General features: G+C 35.4%; 2 protein-coding genes, 1 long non-coding RNA gene and 1 pseudogene across 8 annotated transcripts in view; 3 read left to right on the plus strand and 1 right to left on the minus strand.

The window, feature by feature from the left end:
* The window catches only part of LOC107846117, a 51,912-nt gene extending 26,095 nt beyond the window's left edge, over window positions 1-25,817 (plus strand). The window contains exons 1-6 of one of the 5 annotated variants that reach the window (XM_047402629.1): window positions 4,415-4,434; window positions 6,096-6,318; window positions 6,429-6,490; window positions 6,612-7,032; window positions 7,174-7,290; window positions 25,113-25,817. In XM_047402629.1, the coding sequence (XP_047258585.1) occupies window positions 6,180-6,318; window positions 6,429-6,490; window positions 6,612-7,032; window positions 7,174-7,290; window positions 25,113-25,360 (987 nt within the window). In that variant the 5' untranslated portion in view covers window positions 4,415-4,434; window positions 6,096-6,179 and the 3' untranslated portion in view covers window positions 25,361-25,817. Of the gene's footprint in view, window positions 1-4,414; window positions 4,435-6,081; window positions 6,319-6,428; window positions 6,491-6,611; window positions 7,033-7,173; window positions 7,291-25,112 lie in introns of those variants that run through there. The other 4 variants (XR_007049381.1, XM_047402630.1, XM_047402628.1 and 1 more) reach the window with 4 other exon arrangements.
* Window positions 10,264-10,967, minus strand: LOC124890821. Its single transcript, XR_007049385.1, has 3 exons — window positions 10,887-10,967; window positions 10,636-10,806; window positions 10,264-10,304 (listed from the first exon to the last, which is right to left on the minus strand). It is a non-coding gene; the product is annotated as an uncharacterized LOC124890821 (long non-coding RNA).
* LOC107846776 lies at window positions 15,274-15,752 on the plus strand (annotated as a pseudogene).
* LOC107846130 (proline-rich receptor-like protein kinase PERK10) lies at window positions 22,715-25,143 on the plus strand. Of its 2 annotated transcripts, none has more exons than XM_047402635.1 (2): window positions 22,715-23,316; window positions 24,972-25,143. In XM_047402635.1, the coding sequence occupies exons 1-2, from the start codon at window positions 22,730-22,732 to the stop codon at window positions 25,012-25,014; spliced, it is 630 nt and encodes a 209-aa protein (XP_047258591.1). In that variant the 5' UTR covers window positions 22,715-22,729; the 3' UTR covers window positions 25,015-25,143. The 2 variants fall into 2 exon arrangements, with proteins under 2 accessions (XP_047258591.1, XP_047258592.1); XM_047402636.1 differs by having other exon boundaries at window positions 24,996-25,143.
* Window positions 25,818-25,862: the final 45 nt, after the last annotated feature.

The raw sequence follows: 25,862 nt of genomic DNA on the forward strand, positions 1-25,862 counted from the left end.
CTTGTTTTCCAAATCTTACATGTTTATTGCACTAATGAATGTCAGAAGGTATCCGGTTACTCAAACAAGATCCATGTGCTATTAATGACTCCAAAATGTTTCATTGATATACTAATAAGTTCCTACTTCATTGTTATTGCATTGATGACTCCAAAACACTTCATTGATGTGCCAATGAGTTTTTGCTTCATCGTTATTGCATTGATGGTCTATTTATATGTCTCTTATTGATGAATCATTGTTTCAAAGTATCAAAAATGCGATGGCGACCGAAATTACAATCTCAAAAATTAATTGAACTAAGTGATGGAAGTTCTCTCTTATCGGGTGGTATCCCAGGGACATAAGCCTATCATGGGTTGATCCCTATTTATGTGTTTATGGGTTGTATCCCAAGGGCATAATCCTATCATGGGTCGATCCCAGTTGATATGTACTGGAGGCAGCCTAATGGTCGCAGTACAGTACAGTAATGATTACAAAGATGATAAGAACGAAAGTAAAGTGATTGAATAAATACAATGTACAGGTTGTCACAAGTTCTAGTAAGTGTGGTCCACTCCTATTACGATTTATTCACTTGTTTCTTATTTTTATTGAGCTCCTATATCATATGTGATTATCTACAGCTTTACATACTCAGTACATATTTTGTACTGACGTCCCCCACGGGGGACCTGCATTTCATGCTGCAGGCATAGGTACCTCAGCTCATACACCGCACAAGTAGGAGTCAGGATATCCAACTGCTTTGGTGAGCTCCAGTTTACTTCGGGGCTTTCCGTGTCATATCCAATCACTTTTGGTATTGTATAGAAGTTAGTTATATGGAGGGGTGTGTCCCGACCTTAGTTAAACTTTGTGTATTATCTAGAGTCTTTGTAGACCTAATGTACAGTCAAGGTGGTATTTTGTTAATAGACGTGATGGCTCCAATGGTCAAGTATTGTATATACATATATATATGTGTGCTCGAACTTATACAGGTGATTATTTTCTTGTATATACAATATGATGCTGTCCGAATTTCGGGTTGTCATAGAGGTATGCAGGGAAGTATAAGGTAATGAGCTGGTTCTCCCGGGCCTCCTCGGTTACGGGTGCCAGTCCGCCCCAATAGGATTTAAGGCGTGACACTTGTGGTGTTTAACTTGACTTGTTAACTGCAGAAATAGATTCATCTAAAGAGACAGGTTGTCGAGCTCTAGAAGACCCTGTCCTCTGCATCAACAACTGTGATTTTTTCGGTAGTGCAGCTATGATGAATATGTGTTCCAAGTGTCAAAAGGACATGATACTAATGAAGCAGGAACATCAAAAGCTTGCAGCTGCATCCAGCAAAGACGTCGTACGCAGAAGCTCAAGCAGTGATGAATCAGAACTTGCTCTTGCAGGTGCCGCGGTTGCATCTGCAGATTTAGCGTCTCGGAGAGCTCTTCAAGAAGCCAGTCTTCAACAACCACCATAGAACAGTAAAGTTAATAGCCCGAACTTTTCATTTTTTTAAGTAGGTCAACACAGATGACACACTCCTATTTTCTTTCCCACCAGTCACAACCTTACGTTTCTCCTTTCTCAGCTCTCTCTTCACCAGAAGTACATAGGCTAGCTCATGTTCTGTGATATTTCAACATAAACACAGATCATCACACTGTCAGCATATGATTTAATGTTCAGTAAGGATAAAAGGAAGAATTTGGAAAATATCCAAAACAAAAGTAAGGATACAGTAACCAGAAGATCCAAAAGAACATCTCTCAAATGAAAAGAAGATTTTGGCACCACAAAATAACCATTTGCTACAAATTCAAATGAAAAGTAGGTTTAGCGCCCAAAAATTGAAACCAAAATCAAATAAGAAACGTAAATTTTTCGTGGAAAATCTGTACATGACGGCAAATTGGTCCTATTTTCTAAAAAATTGAATTTTGCAATAACAAATTTTTCTTAATTGTTGATAGAGAAAATGAGAGTAAAATTTTAAATTAAAGCGATACACTGATTTGGACTACTTAACTCTTTGCAAAAGAGAGAGACAGTTATGTAGGTTGTGCATTTTTTTAGTAGTTTTTTTTAATACTGTACTCTATGTTGCATTTTTTTTAATTATTGTGAAATTTAATAAAAGTACCTAGTGGTCCAATACTTTTTTAAGAGGGGTAATTTAGTAACTTTAGCAAGGTCAATGCCTATTTCTTAAATATCGTATCCGGTCAAATGGCGACATATAATTTGAGATAGAGGGAGTATTATGATATTCAATGTTCATCAATCCATAACCAAATTACTTTCTATAGTTCCCAGTAGGTTACAATGAGTCGGTCCAATTCAAACCTATTGCTCTATACAACTCTTAAGACATATTTATAAAATCAATCTTCTATAAATAGAAAATTTAAATCAAAAATCAATCTTTAGAGCAAGTAAAAAGGACCAAAGGATAGCAAAAATTAATTAGTATCGCAGAACAAGAAGATATCCAAAGGATAATTGAATTAGTTAGTACCATAGCAATATTAACTACAGATCTGGAGAAAATAGATTAAAACTTGAATTAATTAATTTGTATAATAGATCAATAATAATAACAGATTTGAAATAAAAGGATTAAGGCTTGAAATAGTTAGCATCATGTATCATATATATAACAAACAACAAATGAAAACTTGCTCCACCATCAAAGATGCACTTACCAAAATTAAATCATGATGGACTAATAAAAATTGAGAGTAAGAACATGAATTTTGCTTGAAACTTGTGTTTTGGTGTCAAGGTGCGCAGGGAATATAGTGGAGAAAAGGAAAAACAGAGAAAATGAATATGAAAGAAGATTTTAGGAAAGTAAAACAGTAGAGGCAAAAGACACGGTAAAGTGTCATTGATTGGAGGTTTTAGTTACCAAAATACCGTTACTGTTGGTGTTGTTAACAAAAATATCCTCAAATAAGACAAAATAGTAGTAACTAAAGTCTTCATTTATATAAAAGATTAAAATATAATCATTATTATTTTTAAAAAATGTATAAATTTCAGTAACTAAAAATATATTAGTGAAATTACTTTTAACCTTGCAAGAGTAAAGAATTTATTAAGGAGTGTGTCCAATTCAAATGGGGTAAATAGAAAAGATTGAAAGGTTTATTCAACTATTTTACATTGAGTCCACTTAATTCATTGATATTTTAGACAATACTTCCTCAATATTCATAATAAATGAATTGTTTAGATATTGTTGATATTTAAGGTAATTTAATTTTTTCAATAATAATGTTGAAATTTTTATTTATTCTGATACTTCATTTTTGTATTTCTTATATCATGAATTTAAGAAATTTAATTGTTCCGCTTTATTTATTGTTTTGAATTAGTTTTTTAAAAGTCAGTATTGGAAGCCAATTTTGACACTGTGATGTTGATACCCAATTTTGACCTCCCGACACTACATTTAGTCTGTTATTTTAACAAAATCGTTAATTTTTAAACATTAGTATTTTGGCATATTTTCTTGCATCAAACAGATTTCCGACATATCGCATTCATGATTTAGAAAATGCATATATCATCAATTATCTTTTAGAATCATATTTTTATAGTATTCTAAAATTAAAAATGACATTTTTATAATTTTATTAATTAAATTATTTTCACGTAATTATGCACACTTACAATTTTGCAAAATACATTGTCTAGTTTTGCTTTATTTAATCCAATTTTATTTAATTTCTTACAATATAGCCTATTTTTACCCAATCCATTACTATCTTAACCCAATTTCTTACAATTTAAGCCATTATTTTTCATCCTAGCCACATTTTAATTCCCCATGAAATTAAATTACAGCCGTCAATCAAAAACCAATCCAACGGTTGACATCAAAAGATATCTCTTTCCCTATTTCAAACCTACAAACCCTAAGTCAATTTTTTTTCCCCAACTTTCGCCTCTATCTCTCCACCTCTCTCTTCTCTCTCTCTATAAACACCTCCAAATCTCGATCTCCCCCCACCCCTCCTCTGATCTCTCCGTCGCCAATCGACCACCAAAACCACCCCCTCCGCTCCGAGTCCTCGTCGCCATGCCGCCATCTCCGGCGAACAGCCTTCGCCGTCGCCTCTTCTTTCTCCTCCATACGTGCCGCCAGCTCCTACCCCAGGCGAGTCCAGCCGCTGCTCCGATGGCCAGCCCCCTCCCTTCTCGTCCTCCACCGGCGAACAGTGCCACCAGTGGCACCGCCATCGACGGAGATGGCCAGCCAAGCCTCCACGCCGCTGCTCCATCCTTCGTCCTCCAGTCGGCTTTTTTCTCCCCTCTGGCGAATGTCCAATAGCCGCGACACAGCCTCGACTCCTCTCCCACAGCGATACCTCCGACAAACCCCTTCGGCGTTCCAACCATGCAACCCTTCCCCATCGAAAATGAAGAATCCGTCTTCAGGTTTGATCCCGTGTTTGAAATATGTGTGTGAACTTTAGTACTATTTCTTCATCTGTGTCTCTAATAAGTGTGGTCACGTTTGATTTTTGCTGAATAAATGTGTTGATTTTAAGTCTGTGATTTTTATTCGACCCTATTTGCATGTCCTGCTTGATTGAAATTTCGTGACACTTAACTTGAATGGTGAGTCAATTTGTTCGTCTCTCTATGGTATGTGCAAAACGCCTAACTTCTTGCAACTTCATATTTTTTATGCCTCTTAGTCAATATGGGTAATTTTGTATGGGTAAAGCATATATGTGATGATTCGAGGATTTTTTCGTAAATCTTTAATAAGGTTAATATGTGCACATTTTGACTGTTTGGGTATGATCATGTACCAATTTGATTTCAGAAAAGCATCTCAGTAATTGATTTTTTATTTTTTGGATTATTTTGTAAATCTTTAATAAGGCTAATATGTGCACGTTTTGACTGTTTGGGTATGATCCTGTACCAATTTGATTTGAGAAAAGCATCTCAGTAATTGATTTTTTATTTTTTGGATTTTTTCGTAAAACTTTAATAAGGCTAATATGTGCACGTTTTGACTGTTTGGGTATGATCCTGTACCAATTTGATTTGAGAAAAGCATCTCAGTAATTGATTTTTTATTTTTCTTGCCTTACTTGGTTGACAGACATCCCTTCACACGTTAATTATGGTAAATTTAGATACCTCTTCTTGATTTCATTTAATAAGTAGGAAGGATCTCTTTTTACTTGTTCTATTCATGGAAATTTCAAATGTTATAATAGGGTATTATTTATTTATGGCAACTATAGCATGACTGGTGGAACGGATTGATTTACCCCATCCATTTAAGGGAACAATCCCCTTAATTGATTCATTATATGTTATTCTTCTTCCATTAAATATTATTCTTCCTTCATTATTTGGTATTGTGGACGGCCCTCCTCACTATATAAACTCACCATTCTCTTTCTCTAAGAGGACAAACTTCTCCTTTGCTATTACTCCCTCTATTTTCTCTTAAAAGTACTTTGAAGTTCTTTGGCACTTTGGATTTCGAAAAACATTCGGTCTTGTTCTTGTTGCAATTGCTTTGGGTTCTATTATTATTGTTTGGTGCCTAATCGGTTAGTCTCTATCGACGCATTCTTTTCTTATTCTGTAGCATTTGTGATAGCAAAGCATAGAAAGCATGTATATAGGAACTAATTTAAAATAATTATGATTTTTCTTTTTTCACTGTCATAAAGAAGATTAAAAAAAAAGAAAAGAATAGATTACTAAAGTGTACTATAACCAGTTCTAGCTATTTTCTTGAACAGTAGCACATTTGGTGCAAGTTGAAGACATTCTGGGTATTGTTGTTTGTATTTTCTTGTTCTGTGTTTGCTTTGTTTGACTGTGGTTTCTTGTGAAAGTTTTGTCATAATTGAACACAGCTCAGGGTTTTACTTTTCATAGCTATTTTCTACTTTCTTTCTGATATTTTGTTGGGTTTTTGCTTTGTTTCTTGCATGAAAATGTAAGTTCGTTTTCCCCATTCTCTTTTTTTGGGCCAAGGAGGGTGAGTGATGTGGTGGGCAGAGGGGCCAGTGGGGGGGTCTTTTGTTTAATTCTTTCCAAATTAATGTGAAGATAATGTTTGATAGAATCTTATTGGGAAGACAAAGTGTGTGAATCACATTCAGCAGAGTGGGAGAAAAGGTGAAGAATTTAAGAGAGGATTTTGAAGGATGAATGATAGCTCAGGTAGAGAAATGAATGAGAGACAACCTCAAAGGCCTTGTGGTTGTGTGGGCATTTTCTTTCAGCTCTTTGATCGTAATCGTAGATTTGCCAAGAAGCTGTTTCCAAAGAAACTGCTTTCACAAGGTTAGCTACTACTACATTCCACTCATTTTCAAAGCAGAATGGTTAATTTCTTGAAGGTGATTCTAGCTAGAGGGCTAAATTATTTCTTTTTTTGTGCTGCATTCTTATAGCTTGCTTGAAACAAGCTTCAAAAAAGTTTGGAGGGGATGAGAAGCAGCCAAAGCTTCGTTTGGTACTCATATCTTGAACTATACTCCCACATTTAGCTTTCTTTTTCTTCTATTGTCTCAGATTTTAGCCTGACAGGAAAGTTTTTGTTTTTATTGTTTTTGGTTCTTGTATGAACAATGTAGATTGCTGATGAGAACAGTGGAGGTTTTCCAAATGCAAAGAATAATGGAATGACCGATACACGTTGTGAAAGCAAGCGCGAAATGAAAGCTCCAAGTTTGGTTGCCAGGCTCATGGGTTTGGAATCGATGCCAGCAGGATCAGGCAGTAAGCCCCAAAAGGCCTCAGCTTCTGAAACTTGGAGCAATGTGGCAGACAAACTTGGTGCTCGACCTGGCGGATCTGATAAAGAAGATATGGATTTTGAGATGGCCGAAATAAAGAGTTCAGAACCAGGTTTGCAAAGGTTTAGAAATAAATGTGCTCTCACTTATCCTACTAGATATTTTTCTCCTTGTGAAGATGAAGCAGATTTAGTTGGGAATTCACTTGATCACCATTCAACTGACAGCTACCTCTCCAGTAGTCTCAATAGTAGCTCAAGTATGGTCCCCGATTCAACATTTTACTATTTGCATACTTCCTTTCTTTCCCTCAAATACATAAATTAAAAAATAAGACAACTCTGAACTTGGATTTTATGCATCCGTGCTTCTAATAAATATGATGCTTGTTTTCTTCCAGAGGACAAAGTGCTTGCTGAATCAGTGGACTCTGTTGATGATGAACCACTCTTTCCAGAACCTGATAGAGATCTTTCGGATTGTGAGACCTCATTATCCACCAGGAGGAGTTGCAGAGGATGGGTTCTCTGTGAGCCATTTTCTCCTCAATGAACATGAATTGTTTTCGAGTTTTCTGTGGATGGCTTTCGGTGAGTTGCTTGGCTGTAATGACCCAAAACAGATGAATCAGCTTAAAGGATTCGCCTTTGATTGTCTATTAGAGTACCTAGACTCAAAATTTTCTCCAATCTCTGATTCTGGTTTCAGAACCTGTACCAAACTACCATCAAGTATGACCAAAGAGATTCTGATTGCTGATATTATTGATGAGGTCGAAGAATGGACACAATTTGTTGGTTTGATCCCAGACGAGCTAATAGAATGGGATATGAGCCATTCTTTGTGTAAATGTACGGACTTTGAGATTGAATAATATGAATGTGGCACTGAAGTTGCTAGGCATATTCTCTAAGAATTAGTAGATGAAGTTGTTTTAGACCTCTACAGTTCTAGCTAAATTTTGTGGAACTGTCAGTAGCTCCTCTTTTTGAGACTTTGTTGCAAGCCTATCAGTGCTGTTCTCATGTGATAACTCTTGACTCAATAATGTCAAGCAAAGTATTTTGTACATATCATTGATTCTGCATCTGATTCGACTTATTGTACTTGTCGAATCTGATGCAGAATCAGATATGTACAATATCGCGCTGACCTCTTAGATAGTCACTCAACTAAGAGTAATTACCTCAGAAAATCACCTTTCTTCTTGATTCTCAGAACATGACTTTCTGAGATAATACTATTAGTTGAGTGACTATATTAGAAATCGACTCCGATAATAACACAATCATATCTAAGAAGCTGAAGAAATGTATAATCTTTGTCTGTAGGTAGTTTTGGAGAAAAAACTAACAGTAGAAAATGTGGTAAGTATCATCATAGAGTAGAAATCAACTTTAAAAGTACATTATATGTAATCTTCACAGCTCCGTCAACTGTCCTACAACAATAGAATCAAAACTAAGGGATGCTCAACCACGTTAGGCCTTAAGGAATAGTTTAGTCCAACAATACTTGATGATTTACGTAAGACAAAGGCTCGTTCTATAGGTCAAAAGACAGGTTTTGTGCAACATCACGACCCCTTGGACAACTTTTGTACAGTCATGAGACTTTTTGTCAACCAGATTGCTGTTTCTCTAGACGACATTCCATCATCCCCGAATGGTTTCAGCACACCAGCAAGCTCATCGATTTTTTCCTGCTTAAGTAGTCACACATAAACCTCCAAGAGAGACTCTAAAGCTTCAGCTCTTTGTTCAGTGCGATTACCCCAGTCGTCTTTGTCCTCCTTACTAGCTAATGTGGCTAGTGACTTTAGCTGCGAAACCTTATCATCCAGTGCTCGAAGAGCGTATTTCTTAGTCTGTTTGGTGTCATAAACCGCGGTTGCTTTCTTTTCTAGCTCGTCTTTGTGTAGAAGTGAACCATCGCTTTCAGTTGAAAAGCAGTCAATAGCAACTTCTCTACACTCGCTACCACTTTCAGTTTCAGCAACACAGCATCTTGGTGCTGCCTCTGGATCTTGTTTTGCCGACTGTGAATTAGATGAATTGCTTTCTTCATTGAAGGATTGTGTTTTATCGTTGAATCTTCCATCAGACAATGTCATTCTGCTAGACTTTGCGGAGATACATTCCACTATATCTGCTTCCTCATGGTCCAGTGGACCCTCGTCAAATCGACTAACATGCTCCGGAGAAACATGCTCTTGTTCCTCGGACCATGTTTTTGCCCTTGAACTTGACGAGCTTGGAGTGATCGTAGTTTCTGTTTGTGAGATAGTCTCCTGTTGATCATATCCATTGCAAACAGCTGCCTCACTCATGTCCCAACTTTTAGAATCCTCACTATCTTGAGAGATCCTAACCGAGTAGCTTGTTGGATCGACTCTCTTAGTGTCAAGTTTGGCTCGGAACGTGTTATAATTGTCAGATAAGTTTCTTGGCTGAGTGTTATCACTTTCGTCAAAGTAAAGGACAGCTCTCTTCTCTTTTAGCTTCAACTGTCTGTCTCTGCTACCTCTCGGACTAATAGATTTTCCAGGTGATGGTCGTGTTTTCTCTTTCGTTTTACCCGGGGACTTCACAGGAAGAAACGCAGATGAAGGGTTGTGACACAAGAGGAGGTATGGTTGCAAATGTTGATGTCTCAACAACTCGGCAGCCTATAAGTAGAGGTAAAAAAATATCTCAAGATGAATCTCAATTTAATACTCCCTCCGTTTCATTTTATTTTTCTGGTTTTGATATGCCACGAAGTTTAAGAAAGAAAAGAAGACTTATATCTTGTGGTCTTAAAATAAAGGTATGCAGATTGTATCAAAATGTAATTTAAGTTTGTGATCTTTAAACATGCCACGTAGAAAGTTAGAATTTAGGAGTTGTTGTAAAAGGAAAGAAACATTCCCTTTTAAACGGACTAAAAAGGAAAACAAGACTTATCAGATTGAAACGGAAAGAATAACATTTGAACATATGTAGCTCGCACTCACTGTAGGTCGGTGTTCTGGAGTTTTCCTTAGCATGCTTTTTATTATCTGTTTCCTGCAAGAATTAAATCCGCTTTGTCAACTGACTGATTTGTTATACTTGTGGCGTGCTGAGAAGGAAGATACTTACAAGGTGGTGGTGGTGAGAACAAACCCCAGTTTATTTTGTTGATAAGTCCAGTTTTGTCCTGTTGGATTTACATTGTCACTATATCATATAGAAGATATCAGGATAAAGAACTTCTCTTTTTTTTTTTTGCGTAACAAGTATAACTTTTCGAGGTATTGTTTACGAAGTTCAGATAGCTGAAAAATCAACTCACAGAAGCTTTAAATGGGGGTTGATGTGCAGCAATGTCAAACATACAGTATCCTAAAATCACATTAAAGTGTCAGTATTAGGGGCATGATGTAAAGAGCTGAAATACATTGCTTCATCAACATTCTTATTTCTTACCAAGCAACCATATATCAGATTTATAGCCATAGGGTATGCCAGCAAGAAGCTCAAGGAATATGTCATTTGGTGCGCCAGATACCTATTACATGAAATTTGTTCCAAAATTAAGGATTAGCTGTACAACTCGATGTCTTTTTCTCAAATGCATTAAGCTAGGTGCTATGGCGACAGGAGCTTTGTAATATGATGAATACCACAATATTTTTTTTGATAAAAAGGAAGATGACCACCACAACATTTTGGTACCTATGACCGAAAATAAAAGCAAATTTTAGGTTTTCTCGGTCTTGGAGGGAAAAGGGATTTCTCTCTTGCTAAATAGATATGCTGAATCGATTGTTAGGTGACAATAGATGGTCGAAACTTGCATGTAAGTAAGAGGTTCATTTTGCAGCAATAGAAATCCATACCGAGGAAGCAAGGCCTTCTGCATCTAGCAATTTTCCTAATCCAAAATCACCTGTGACAATCAAGTGAATTTGAAGGATAGTAAAGAAGCAAAGACGACCCAATCAAGCAATTGTTCGGGCATTCTTACCTAACCTGATGTTGTTGTCCTTTGTGATGAATATGTTACATAACTGAATTCAAAATAGTTCACGTTAAAAATGTTTCATGCTAAGAAGGCTTTTCTATTTCGCCGATTACAGCAAGTTTTTACCTTGAGGTCTCTATGATGAACGCGGTTGGAATGCAGATGCTCCAAAGCTAACAATAGATGAGTCAGCCATTTGCAGAGTTTTTATAATAGCAGGAAAAAAACAACATAAAAACACGCAATTTTTTAAGCTACCGGGAAATAAGTATTGAAATCGCATTTAACTACCTCTTCCGGGAAAAGTGCTCCTCTAGACTTCCTCATGACCTCCGCCCTGAACACGGGGAAAAAAAATCGTCACCGTCCTCAGATTACACCACAAAACAAGTTCTATGATCATCCTATTCATTTCTTTATTTTCAACCTCATTACCCCTTCTATCGATCTTGGTACGAGGGAGTATTTATGAAATCTGAGGTCTTTCATTCTCTAGATACCTGGATGTGCTTACAACACAGGCTGAAAACAGCCACGATCTTGGCAAAAGGTTGCGCTCTACAAACACAGGTTAGCCATATTTTACGATAAAATATAGTCGGTGACAATGATGAAGAATTTTACTTAACAATTGTTTTCCCTTCCCTCGTTTAGTGGCTCCTTTTGTTCTTTATTCTTATCTTTCCTTATAGGTACACATTTAAATGTTAGCAAAATCAGGGATAATCACTCACATATTTTCATCTTCGCAATAATCGGCAACGATGCATATATCCCCTGAAAGAAAGAGAAAGTCGAGTTTTTTCTCTGGTGCAGCTTATGCAGCAATAATCGCAACTATTAAAGGCTAAGTTTTGCACTTTCTGATCCAAGCAGCCACAAAACGGGATGATAGGATACCTTGTCCACTCAAGCATCTTTGTACTCTAAAAGATATGGATGGCTTAGTTTAGCTATCAAATTCACCTGCAACGGAAAAATAACCATCTATCATCAGATTAGAAGAATATTCTCCAAGCATATCTTACCATCAAGTAAAACTTTTCATATAATAAATTATAAGATGAGTCGAAGATTTTGTATCTAAATGTGCTTGGTTCCAAAGGAAAGATTGGAGCAACAATTTGATGGCATAACTTCTTTCACTCGACATTTAAGCGTGTCCATATTCCATACCACCTATTCATCAAAATGAATATTTGGTAGAGAGATGTATACCTCTTCGCGGCCAGATTATCCACTTCAAGAAAGTAGTGTTATTGATACAGGGAAAATCATAGGTGCGAAGTACTTACTGGTTCTTCTTTTCTATTGCTAAGAGGAAAGAAAACTACTTCACGTGTGACTCCAACAAGAAAGTTCTAAATTTCTAATTCAGTTCAATTGAAATAGAATAACAACAACAAGAAGCCCAGTGTATCTGGGGAGGGTAAAATTTACACAGTCCATACCGCTACCCCGAAGAAGTAGAAAGGTTGTTTCCGATAGACCCCCGGCAATTGAAATAGAAGAACATCAATAAAAATCAGTTTATCAAATACTTTATGATGGAACACCTCATACAATGTAGCTCACTACCGAAACTATGAGTAGAACTATTCAATTAGACAAAAATCTAGCAAGTACGACATATTGAATGTATTTATTATTCTGAATTGCTTTATATTTCATAAATGCGATGTTCCTTGGTTGAAGTTTTTGTTTTTCCCTTTGCTGTTTCGTGATGTACTTAACGAACTTGTTGTAACACCCCGTATTCAAGTACATGTATTGACGTATTCAAGTACGTGTATTGGTCTTATTTATATGGAATTAATTTTTTTTATTTATACCGGAATTTGCCCGTCGATGGTTCCATACGAAGTTTATTGAATAAACTTTCCAACGATATAAAGATTTCCAAAAATGGATAGGTTTCGGATATAATCGAGCACGTTCGAAACTATAAAACGGTGGCCGGGATATTTGGAAATAGTAAATGTGCAGGAAATTTCCTGCACACAAACTACTGAGGCCAGCCGAATTTTTGGGTCAATTTCGAACGATCATAACTACCTTAATATAATGAACTGGGAGAGGTGCAACCTATGACAAGGAATATCTTTGAGTCTTCTTTCCAATGCAATTGGTTTCATCCAAATCCAACGTCTGAGTAACGAGTTATACTCGTTTTACTTCGGCCTATCAAAACAGATTTTTAGGGTCAACTTCAAATGACCATAACTCCTTGAATAGGACGAACTGGGTGGCCTACTTTATATGAAATGAAATCCCTTTGAATTATCCTTCCAACGATACCAATTTCACCCAAATCTGATATCGGAGCAAAGAGTTATGGTCGATCTACTTTAGCTTATCAAAACAGTCCACCAAAGGACAGATTTGACATTATTTAAATTTTAAAGGCATTTTGGTCATTTCCTATTATATTATGGACGGGAATATGTGTATATATACATGTGTATGAGTTCAAAAACTCATTTTCATTATCAATCATTGAGAAAGAACAAACCCTAGCCAAATTTGACCGTTAAATTACTTTTGATTCAACCGTAGAAATTCCAAAGTAATCCGATAACTGCGTTTGTCATCTCGAGAGCTTCGAACGGATCCTATAATTTGTGCAAACAGGATTGCATAATCAAGAGGTGAATTCTAAGGTATTAATATTGTTTGCCTTTATTCTTTTCCATATGTATATGTGTGATAGAGGATTATATGTATTGGTTGTTATTGAAAGGTGATGGAAATAGGGTTATGGACTATTTTGTATGGTTTGGTTGTATTGAATTGTGGAAGGTGAATATGGTAATTGAGTTATGGAAGGTGGATATGGTGATATACTATTGAATTGATGATTATTTATGTCTATGGCTGAATTTTGTTTATTGGATTGGTTGGAAGGATAAATGAATCCAAACTTGATATTGGAGGATGTTGTATGAATATGCATGGCATGTGAATGTAATTGGAGTATAAGAGGGTTAAAGTGACACCCTTTATGGTGTAATTAAGGCTTACTACTTAACCACTAGTTTGGTGATTTCAAATAATTGAATTGTGACGTTTGGTTGCTAACACTAGATTGCTATATATGTTCATTGTAGATAAGTAATCCGAAAAGACGGGAAGTCCATTTTGGACTAGTATTGAAGGTTGATAGTCAAGTATGTAAAGCATACTCTATAGCATATCTTTGGCATAAAAGTGAACAATTGTTCTATTAAGAAAGTTTCCAAAGTTATTTAATAAAATGTGATCCATAATGGTTTTGTATGATGTCCTACGTTACCAATGAACTTGTTTCCACCCTACAAGATGTCAAGACATTCCAATACTTACTTGTTTTCCAAATCTTACATGTTTATTGCACTAATGAATGTCAGAAGGTATCCGGTTACTCAAACAAGATCCAAGTGCTATTAATGACTCCAAACGTTTCATTGATATACTAATAAGTTCCTACTTCATTGTTATGGCATTGATGACTCCAAAACACTTCATTGATGTGCCAATGAGTTCTTACTTCATCGTTATTGCTTGGATGGTCTATTTATATGTCACTTACTGATGTATCATTGTTTCAAAGTATTAAAAATGCAGTGGTGACCGAAATAACAATCTCAAAAATTAATTGAACTAAGTGATGGAAGTTCTCTCTTATTGGGTGGTATCCCAGGGACATAAGCCTATCATGGGTTGATCCCTATTTATGTGTTTATGGGTGGTATCCCTAGGGAATAAGCCTATCATGGGTCGATCCCAGTTGAATTGTACTGGAGGCAGCCAAATGGTCACAGTACAGTACAGTAATGATTACAAAGACGATAAGAACGAAGGTAAAGTGATTGAATAAATACAATGTACAAGTTGTCACAAGTTCTAGTAAGTGTGGTCCACTCATATTACGATTTATTCACTTGTTTCTAATTTTTATTGAGCTCCTATATCATATGTGATTATCTACAGCTTTACATACTCAGTACATATTTTGTACTGATGTCCCCCACGGAGGACCTGTATTTCATGCTGCAGGCACAGGTACCTCAGCTTATACACCGCATAAGTAGGAGTCAGGATATCCAGCTGCTTTTGGTGAGCTCCAGTTTGCTTCGGGGCTTTCCGTGTCATATCCAGTCACTTTTGGTATTGTATAGAAGTTAGTTATATGGCGGGGTGTGTCCCGACCTTAGTTAAACTCTGTGTATTGTCTAGAGGCTTTGTAGACCTAATGTACAGCCAAGGTTGGGTTTTGTTAATAGACGTGATGGCTCCAATGGTCAAGTATTGTATATACATATATATATATGTGCTCGAGCTTATACAAGTGATTATTTCCTTTTATATGCGATATGATGTTGTCCGAATTTCGGGTTGTCATAGAGGTATGTATGGGAAGTATAAGGTGATGAGCTGGTTCTCCCGGGCCTCCTTGGTTACGGGTGCCAGTCCGACCCAATAGGATTAGAGGCGTGACACTTGTGGTGTTGAACTTGACTTGTTAACTGCAGAAATGGAGTCATCTAAAGAGACAGGTTGTCGAGCTCTAGAAGACCCCGTCTTCTGCATTAACAACTGTGATTTTTTCGGTAGTGCAGCTATGATGAATATGTGTTTCAAGTGTCAAAAGGACATGATACTACTGAAGCAGGAACATGCAAAGCTTGCAGCTGCATCCAGCAAAGACGTCGTACGAAGAAGCTCAAGCAGCGATGAATCAGAACTTGCTCTTGCAAGTGCTGCGGTTGCATCTGCAGATTTAGCCTCTCAAATTTCACAAGTGAAGTCAAAAAAGGGTTTGAAAAATTGCACAACTTGTCGTAAGCGTGTGGGATTAACGGGGTTCAGTTTCAAATATGGTGATCTTTTCTGCGCAGTTCATCATTATTCAAAAAAAAACACAACTGCCCCTTTGATTATTGGAATGCTGGTCAGAATGCAATAGCAAAAGCAAATCCTATCATCGTAGCAGAAAAGCTTAATAAGATCTAACAAGCACCTAACGAAAGGTTGTATGAACTGAAGCAATGTCCATTTTTCGATAAGTTGGCCTCGTCTTACAGGGTGACGATGAAAGTTTTGCATGGGGGTGGGGGTGGGGAGTACCCTAGAGCCTAGATAATCCTCGTGTGTAAGTTATTTATGATCTTGGTGCACATTTTCATGGAATTTGTTCTTGTTTTGTACCTATTTCTTGGCTCCTTGTCTAGTATAATATGCATAATGTAGGTCATCTTGATGAATTTCACATTAATACATCCGCATTTTGAAATCCTGAATTCGCCTCCGTGCATTCTTCAAGATTCCAAAGTCTCCTTTGAGTATCAATAATGTAGAGTTTTTTTTTTGTAGAGATGTCAATACGAGTTGGCTCAGCCCATCCGAGCTAGCCCACACGGACTTTGAGTTTGATGGGTCAGGTTGGGGTAGCCTATCAAAATGATGAGCCAAAAAATATCAAGCCCACACTATTACTCTGTGGTTTGCGGGCCTTACGGGCCAGCCCACTTTAAAAAAATAATATTTTATAATTTAATTTTAGAATGTTAATAGACATAAATATTACCAATCAATATTACATTGTATTAATACTTTTTAATTAAGACTCCAACACCCCCAAAAATACTCATAATAGCGAAATTAAATAACTTTTGACATGTGTTGTGCCCTTACATCGTAAAAGTAAGGGTTAAGCTATAGAACTAGATACGTAAGAGAAAGAGAGGAGAGCAAAACTTTACTTCTCTGCTGAGGCCAATGATATCCTTCAAACCAAATAAAAATACTACTCCCTCCGTCCCAAATTATGTGTCGCCATTTCCTTTTTTGTCCGTCCCAAAATAAATGTCGTCTTTTCTTATTTGGAATTTATTTAAAGGCACAATTAGCTTTTTACCCTTATTGGACCCACTTGATTTTAAATATATTAATACTTCTTTTTTAGTATTTGTTTTTTTAAAGTAAAAGTCTTATCACTTCAATAAAAATTTAAACTTTCAGCCTTTTATTTTTATAGTATCAAAATTATTTTAAACCACAGAGAGCAATTAATTCTTTTTGGTTGGTTCTACATAAGTAACCCAGTTTTCTTTGACAACTCATTGTTCACATTACTGTGATTTCTCGAGTAAAAATTGGATCTTTAAAGCTAAAGTTAAGGAAAACAAGAATTTAGAGGGATCCCATTTTCCACATATATCATCTTACAATTGGAAAAAGTAACAAACACAACTAAAAAGATCAAACTTCTTTTGTTTAGAACTGAAAATTGATTGAGACAGTGAGCTACCCAAGAGACAACATCCTTCTCCTCTATTTTCTCTAATGCGTCATATGCCTCATCAATACTTCACACTTACAGTACATTGATAGGAGTGCATTTCCAACATAGCACATGATATGATATCCTACTTTAACAAGTCAGCCGTGTAATTTGCTTTCCAAATTCGAATGCAGCAACATCAAGTAAGAAAATATTGTATGTCTGAACAAGCAGTATAACAAGCATATCTTTTACAAACTCTAAACATGAGTAGAAAATGTCCATTTCACTTTGTCTTGATGAATGTTTGATCCTTTTAGAAGCACCGTGATCTGAAGTTCACTCCACAGCAAACTGTTTTCTGTTAATCTTTCGAGTATTGAATAATGTCGACCTCAGCTTCAACGTACTTCCACTTCACATGTATTACCACAAAAATGAAAATACACAACAAAACAATTTCCTACAATTTTGTTTTTAGTTTCTGCACTTATTTACTCCCGCACCGAATACTTAGTTTCCAACAAATATCAAGCTGATGCAATGCACCTCTCGTAGAGCTCTTGAAGAAGCCAGTCTTCAACAACCACCATAAAACAGTAAAGTTAACAGCCCGACCTTTTCATTTTTGTACGTAGGTCAACACAGATGACACACTCCTATTTTCTTTCCCACCAGTCACAACCTTACGTTTCTCCATTCTCAGCTCTCTCTTCACCAGAAGTACATAGTCTAGCCCATGTTCTGTGATATTTCAACATAATCATAGATCATCACACTGTCAGCTTATGATTAAATGTTCAGTCACTCGACAATAGTGAGAGTGAGTCACAGAACACCAAATTTAACAAACATAACACGGAAGTTACCATTGTCTCAATGAATAACATCCTAAAGTGAGGATATCAATACCAAGAAAACTTCAGATGCAAACTTTCAAATACAGTGTACACCAGTCAACGGCCATAAACAGTAAAGTATAAATAGAAAAAACAAATCAATGACATGAAAGAAAAATAAATGTCACAGATAAAGGACAATAAATTTTATCAAGAGTAAGGATCAAGGAAGACTAAAGTCTCATGAACGTGATAGTGGTAGGATATCTAACAGGGTAAGGGAGAGAGACGACTTTGAATGGGACAATAAAAAGTATAAGGAAAGGAGTCATCGTTCAATAGACAAAGGTCACTCGGAGAAACCAAAACATGACTCTTCTGGGGAGCGTGATTACCAATCTTATTCATCACGTGAGAAGAATTGTAATAGACACCATTAGCTTAGAGCAGCCTGACAAAATATTACCATGCCCAATATGTTGTCTTTATGGAGTGTACCTACTGCTCTTTGCATAATAGCTGAGGGTGCCGCCTTTATTAGTGAAACTGTACCACACCCTTTTGCATAAACCAAGGTCTCTCATAATCGCGACATTGATTTCAACTATTTTCATTTAGTTCCCCTGAACAATTGACATCCCCATGCTGTCCAAATATATTTGGTCTGCACAAACTCTTTAACATTCAATTAATTGTTCTCGAAATAGACTTCCTAGTTTAAAAATAAAAATTCATACAAATGTGATGGTATGACTCCCACTTCCCTTTTCTCCTTCCTTCCATTTACGCAGCTCTCTATTATGTGATTGAAAGTAAGAAACAAATAGAAGCATAAAACAACAATAAAGCTAGAAAAAGACGTGTAAGTATATATAAGCTGGTGGGACTTATATCATTGTAAGTAGAATTATTCATGAGTACAAAAAATACATTATGATCACCATGTCTGTACACAAAAATAGTACTCCTAACATATTTGACAAAACATCATTGTAAAAGTTACATGATGATCACTACGGCTATACACAGAAGTAGTACTGTACTTCTACATACTACTTGAAAAAACACCATTCCAACTTCAAAATAAAGAGTTTTACCATAATAATAACTCATATCATTGTTGAAGTAGAGCCAAATCTTTATTGACGATATCAATATCACAATGAAGTTGGAGAGGAAGGTTTTCTTCTTTTTCTAGTCCATTTTTGTTCAAATGAGGCACTTTGTAATTATTGCCGCCACTATCTTTCATCACCTCAATCATACAAGATTGTAAACTAAGAAATACATGATTGAGTTGTTTCGCTTTCATTTCATCAAAAGATCTTTCCACTGCTTCCACTAATTCATCAACATTTTTAGGGGCCTTTTGATATTGAAGACTTTGGATTGCTCTAAAAAAACCAAGATCTAAAACATTTAAATCTGGACTGTTCGATGGTTGAAAACACAGTCTAATGTCAAATCCATCTCGTCGGGCAGCTTCAATAAATTCCAAATCATTGTTACCAATATGTGGCCTTGCATTATCTTGTTGTAAAAAGATAGGATTATTTGAATTGGAAGCTGGCCATTTTGCTCTAATAGCAGGAAGAACTTTCTCTATCAAGCAAGCTCTAGTGATATCTTTAGTTACTGACTGAATGGGCTTTGTTTCCATAGTTCCTACTGTTCGATTTTTGCTATTCCGCTTAGCTGGTTCCTTAACTACAAACGAAAAAATACCTATTTTTCCAGAAAACAACTCAATTCCATTTTCATCAAATCGAGGACGTGCTACAGCAGCCATAAACATAACCTTTGGAATAAAATTTTTACTTTTGTAAGAACGATACGGATCTGGCTCATGCTCTCCAGGAAGCAGGTAGTACCTTTCAACTTTTTTGGACAAAAAAAACCACTTTTCGTCGATATGAACATAATTAAAAATATTCATAAACATGGGATTTATGTGGATTGTATTCTGATCAATCATTGAGAGGCAGTATTGAAGTCATACCTTTTTGTTTCCTTCGGTTAACTGAGGCTTGATGGAATTAGAATGTGACCTAAGAGTTCCATCTTTCACACGCTGAAAGACGGTTGATTTTGCCATGTTCATCGCAAAAGCCAGAGATCAAATATTTGTTCGACGACAAAGTGGAATTTAATTGACTTGATTAATGTCGAATCCAATCCGTTTTCTTCCAACTTTACCTGTAAGTCTTAAAGACACATCTAATGACGACATACCACTATCAACTGATGATTGACATTGTTTCCAAATGCGCTGAATAGTTCTTATTTATTTCTTGAACAACATCGCAGCTTGTGTTATAGATCCGTATTTAAGACTATCTTCCTTACTTTCTTTCAAAAGAAACTTAGCAATTTCTTGGCGTTCTTCTAATTTCAATCATTTATTTCTGAAGGTTGAGTCTATAGGTATGACGAACCTCATCTTTAGACTAATGACAAAAATAAGAGAGGAGATAAAAGGAAGAATTTGGAAATTATCCAAAACAAAAGAAAGGATACAGTAACCAGAAGATGCAAACGAATATCTCTCAAATGAAAAGAAGATTTGGTGCCACAAAATAACCATTTGCTAAAAATTCAAATGAAAAGTAGGTTTAGTGCCCAAAAATTGAAACCAAAATCAAATCAGAAACATAAATTTTTCATGGAAAATCCGTACATGACGGCAAATTGGTCCTATTTTCTAGAAAATTGAATTTTGCAATAACAAATTTTTCTTAATTATTGATAGAGAAAATGAGAGTAAAATTTTAAATTAAAGCGATACACTGATTTGGTCTACTTAACTCTTTGCAAAAGAGAGAAACAGTTATGTAGGTGGTGTATTTGTTTAGTAGATTTTTTTAATACTGTACTCTCTGTTGCATTTTTTTAATTATTGTGAAATTTAATAAAAGTACCTAGTGGTCCAATACTTTTTTAAGAGGGGTAATTTAGTAACTTTAGCAAGATCAATGCCTATTTCTTAAATATCGTGTCCGGTCAAATGGAGACATATAATTTGAGACGGAGGGAGTATTATTATATTCAATGTTCATCAATCCATAAGCAAATTACTTTCTATAGTTCCCAGTAGGTTACAATGAGTCGGTCCGATTCAAACCTATTGCTCTATACAACTCTTAAGACAAATTTATAAAATTAATCTTCTGTAAATAGAAAATGTAAATCAAAAATCAATCTTTAGAGCAAGTAAAAAGGACCAAAGGATAGCAAAAATTAATTAGTATCGCAGAACAAGAAGATATCCAAAGGATAATTGAATTAGTTAGTACCATAACAATATTAACAAATTTGCATAATAGATTAAAACTTGAATTAATAATTTGCATAATAGATCAATAATAATAACAAATTTGAAATAAAAGGATTAAGGCTTGAAATAGTTAGCATCCTGTATCATATATATAACAAACATCAAATGAAAACTTGCTCGAAAACTTGCTCCACCATCAAAGATGCACTTACCAAAAATAAATCATGATGGACTAATAAAAATTGAGATTAAGAACATGAATTTTGCTTGAAACTTGTGTTTTGGTGTCAAGGTGCGCAGGGAATACAGTGGAGAAAAGGAAATATAGAGAAAGTGAAGATGAAAGAAGATTTTAGGAAAGTAAAACAGTAGAGGCAAAAGACACAGTAAAGTGTCATTGATTGGAGGTTTTAGTTACCAAAATACCCTTATTGTTGGTGTTGTTAACGAAAATAACCTCAAATAAGACAAAATAGTAGTAACTAAAGTCTTCATTTATATAAAAGATTAAAATATAATCATTATTATTTTAAAAAAATGTATAAATGTTAGTAACTAAAAATATATTAGTGAAATTACTTTTAACCTTGCAAGAGTAAAGAATTTATTAAGGAGTGTGTCCAATTCAAATGGGGTAAATAGAAAAGATTGAAAGGTTTATTCAACCATTTTACATTGAGTCCACTTAATTCATTGATATTTTAGACAATACTTCCTCAATATTCATAATAAATGAATTGTTTAGATATTGTTGATATTTAAGGTAATTTAATTGTTTCAATAATAATGTTGAATTTTTTATTTATTCTTATACTTCATTTTTGTATTTCTTATATCATGAATTTAAGAAATTTAATTGTTCCTATTTATTTATTGTTTTGAATTAGTTTTTTAAAAGTCAGTATTGGAAGTCAATTTTGACACTGCGATGTTGACACCCAATTTTAACCTCCCGACACTACATTTAGTCTGTTATTTTAACAAAATCGTTAATTTTTAAATATTAGTATCTTTGCATATTTTCTTGCATCAAACAGATTTCTGACATATCGCAGTCATAATTTAGTAAATTCATAAATCATCAATTATCTTTTAGAATCATATTTTTATAATATTCTAAAATTAAAAATGACATTTTTATAATTTTATTAATTAAATTATTTGCACGTGATTATGCACACTCACAATTTTGCAAAATACATTGTCTAGTTTTGCTTTATTTAATACTATTTATTTATATTATTATTTATTGACATTGTTATTATATATATTACTATTATTTATTATTATAATTTATTGTTTAATTATTTTTTTTCATTATTATTATTTATCTTTTATTATATTTTTTATTATTTATTATTTAATGTTGTTATTTATTATTTAATTACTATTATCATATATTATTATTATTCCTACTTTAATTTAAATAAAAGCCTAATCAAAATTACCTTGCATGATTTTGTTTACCTTTTAATCCAATTTTATTTAATTTCTTACAATTATAGCCCATTTTTACCCAATCCATTACTATCTTAACCCAATTTCTTACAATTTAAGCCATTATTTTTCATCCTAGCCACATTTTAATTCCCCCATGACATTAAATCACAGCCTTCGATCAAAAACCAATCCAACGGTTGACATCAAAAGATATCTCTTTCCCTATTTCAAACCTACAAACCCTAACTCAAATTTTTTCTCCAACTTCCGCCTCTATCTCTCCACCTCTCTTTCTCTCTCTCTACAAACACCTCCAAATCTCGATCTCCCCCCCCTCCTCCGATCTCTCCGTCACCATTCGACCACCAAAACCACCCCCTCCGCTCCGAGTCCTCGTCGCCATGCCGCCATCTCCGACGAACAGCCTTCGCCGTCGCCTCTTCCTTCTCCTCCATACGCGCCGCCAGCTCCTACCCCAGGCGAGTCCAGCCGCTGCTCCGATGGCCAGCCCCCTCCCTTCTCGTCCTCCACTGGCGAACATCGCCGCCATCGATGGAGACGGCCAGCCAAGCCTCCACGCCGCCGCTCCATCCTCCAGTCGCCTTCTTTCTCTCCTCCGGTGAATGTCCAACAGCAGCGACAGAGCCTCGAATCCTCTCCCATAGCGATACCTCCGGCAAACCCCTTCGGCATTCCAACCATGCAACCCTTCCTCATCGAAAATGAAGAATCTGTCTTCAGGTTTGATCTCGTGGTATAAATATGTGTGTGAACTTTAGTACTATTTCTTCATCTGTGTCTCTCATAAGTGTGGCCACGTTTGAATTTTGCTGAATAAATGTGTTGATTTTAAGTCTGTGATTTTTATTTGACCCTATTTGCATGTCCTGCTTGATTGAAATTTCGTGACGCTTAACTTGAATGGTGAGTCAATTTGTTCGTCTCTCTCTGGTATGTGCAAACACGCCTAACTTCTTGAAACTTCACATTTTTTATGCCTCTTAGTCAATATGGGTAATTTTGTATGGGAAAAGCATGTATGTGACGATTCGAGGATTTTTTCGTAAATCTTTAGTAAGGCTAATATGTGCATGTTTTGACTGTTTGGGTATGATCCTGTACCAATTTGATTTGAGAAAAGTATCTCAGTAATTGATTTTTTATTTTTCGAATTTTTTTCGTAAATCTTTAATAAGGCTAATATGTGCACGTTTTGACTGTTTGGGTATGATCCTGTACCAATTTGATTTCAGAAAAGCATCTCAGTAATGGATTTTTTATTTTTTGGATTATTTTGTAAATCTTTAATAAGGTTAATATGTGCACGTTTTGACTGTTTGGGTATGATCCTGTACCAATTTGATTTGAGAAAAGCATCTCAGTAATTGATTTTTTATTTTTCGGATTTTTTCGTAAAACTTTAATAAGGCTAATATGTGCACGTTTTGATTGTTTGGGTATGATCCTGTACCAATTTGATTTGAGAAAAGCATCTCAGTAATTGATTTTTTATTTTTCTTGCCTTACTTTGTTGACACACATCCCCTCACACGTTAATTATGGTAAATTTAGATACCTCTTCTTGATTTCATTTAATAAGTAGGAAGGATCTCTTTTTACTTGTTCTATTCATGGAAATTTCAAATGTTATAATAGGGTATTATTTATTTATGGCAACTATAGCATGATTGGTGGAACGGATTGATTTACCCCATCTATTTAAGGGAACAATCCCCTTAATTGATTCATTATATGTTATTCTTCTTCCATTAAATATTATTCTTCCTTCATTATTTGGTATTGTGGACGGCCCTCCTCACTATATAAACTCACCATTCTCTTTCTCTAAGAGGACAAACTTCTCCTTCGCTATTACTCCCTCTATTTTCTCTTAAAAGTACTTTGAAGTTCTTTGGCACTTTGGATTTCGAAAAACATTCGGTCTTGTCCTTGCTGCAATTGCTTTGGGTTCTATTATTATTGTTTGGTGCCTAATCGGTTAGTCTCTATCGACGCATTCTTTTCTTATTCTGTAGCATTTGTGATAGCAAAGCATAGAAAGCATGTCTATAGGAACTAATTTAAAATAATTATGATTTTGCTTTTTTTACTGTCATAAAGAAGATTAAAAAAAGAAAAGAATAGCTTACTAGAGTGTACTATAACAATTTCTAGCTGTTTTCTTGAACAGTAGCACATTTGGTGCAAGTTGAAGACATTCTGGGTATTGCTGTTTGTATTTTCTTGTTCTATGTTTGCTTTGTTTGACTGTGGTTTATTGTGAAAGTTTTTTCATAATTGAACACAGCTCAGGGCTTTACTTTTCATAGCTATTTTCTACTTTCTTTCTGATATTTTGTTGGTTTTTTGCTTTGTTTCTTGCATGGAAATGTAAGTTCTTTTTCCCCATTTTCTTCCAGAGGACAAAGTGCTTGCTGAATCAGTGGACTCTGTTGATGATGAACCACTCTTTCCAAAACCTGATAGAGATAATTCGGATTGTGAGACCTCGTTATGCACCAGGTGGAGTTGCAGAGAACTGATTCATAACGTTTCTGGAGTGCTCAGCAAGATTGATCAGTTAAAAGGAAGCAAACTCAGCTACGCAAAACAAGTCATTTTGAATACTGAACTCATATTTGGAACTACACCTCAACAGCAAGCTCTACCTGTAGAGGATGGGTTCTCTGTTAGCCATTTTCTCCTAATGAACATGAAATATTTTCGAGTTTTCTGTGGATGGCTTTCGGTGAGTTACTTGGCTGTAATGACCCAAAACAGATGAATTAGCTTAAAGGATTCGCCTTTGATTGTCTATTAGAGTACCTTGCCTCAAAATTTTCTCCAATCTCTGATTCATCAGAACCTGTACCAAACTACCATCAAGTATGACCAAAGAGATTCTGATTGCTGATATTATTGATGAGGTCGAAGAATGGACACAATTTGTTGGTTTGATCCAAGACGAGCTAATAGAATGGGATATGAGCCTTTCTTTGGGTAAATGTACGGACTTCGAGATTGAAGAATATGAATGTGGCACTGAAGTTGCAAGGCATATTCTCCAAGAATTAGTAGATGAAGTTGTTTTAGACCTCTACAGTTCTAGCTAAATTTGGTGGAACTGTTAGTAGCTCCTCTTTTTGAGACTTTGTTGCAAGCCTATCAGTGTTGTTCTCATGTGATAACTCTTGACTCAATAATGTCAAGCAAAGTATTTTGTACAAATCATTGATTCTGCATCTGATTCGACTTATTGTACTTGTGCTTTTGCATTTATGAATATT

This window comes from Capsicum annuum, unplaced genomic scaffold (genome assembly GCF_002878395.1).
Source record: "Capsicum annuum cultivar UCD-10X-F1 unplaced genomic scaffold, UCD10Xv1.1 ctg2574, whole genome shotgun sequence".
In the NCBI taxonomy this organism is placed as follows: Eukaryota; Viridiplantae; Streptophyta; class Magnoliopsida; order Solanales; family Solanaceae; genus Capsicum; species Capsicum annuum.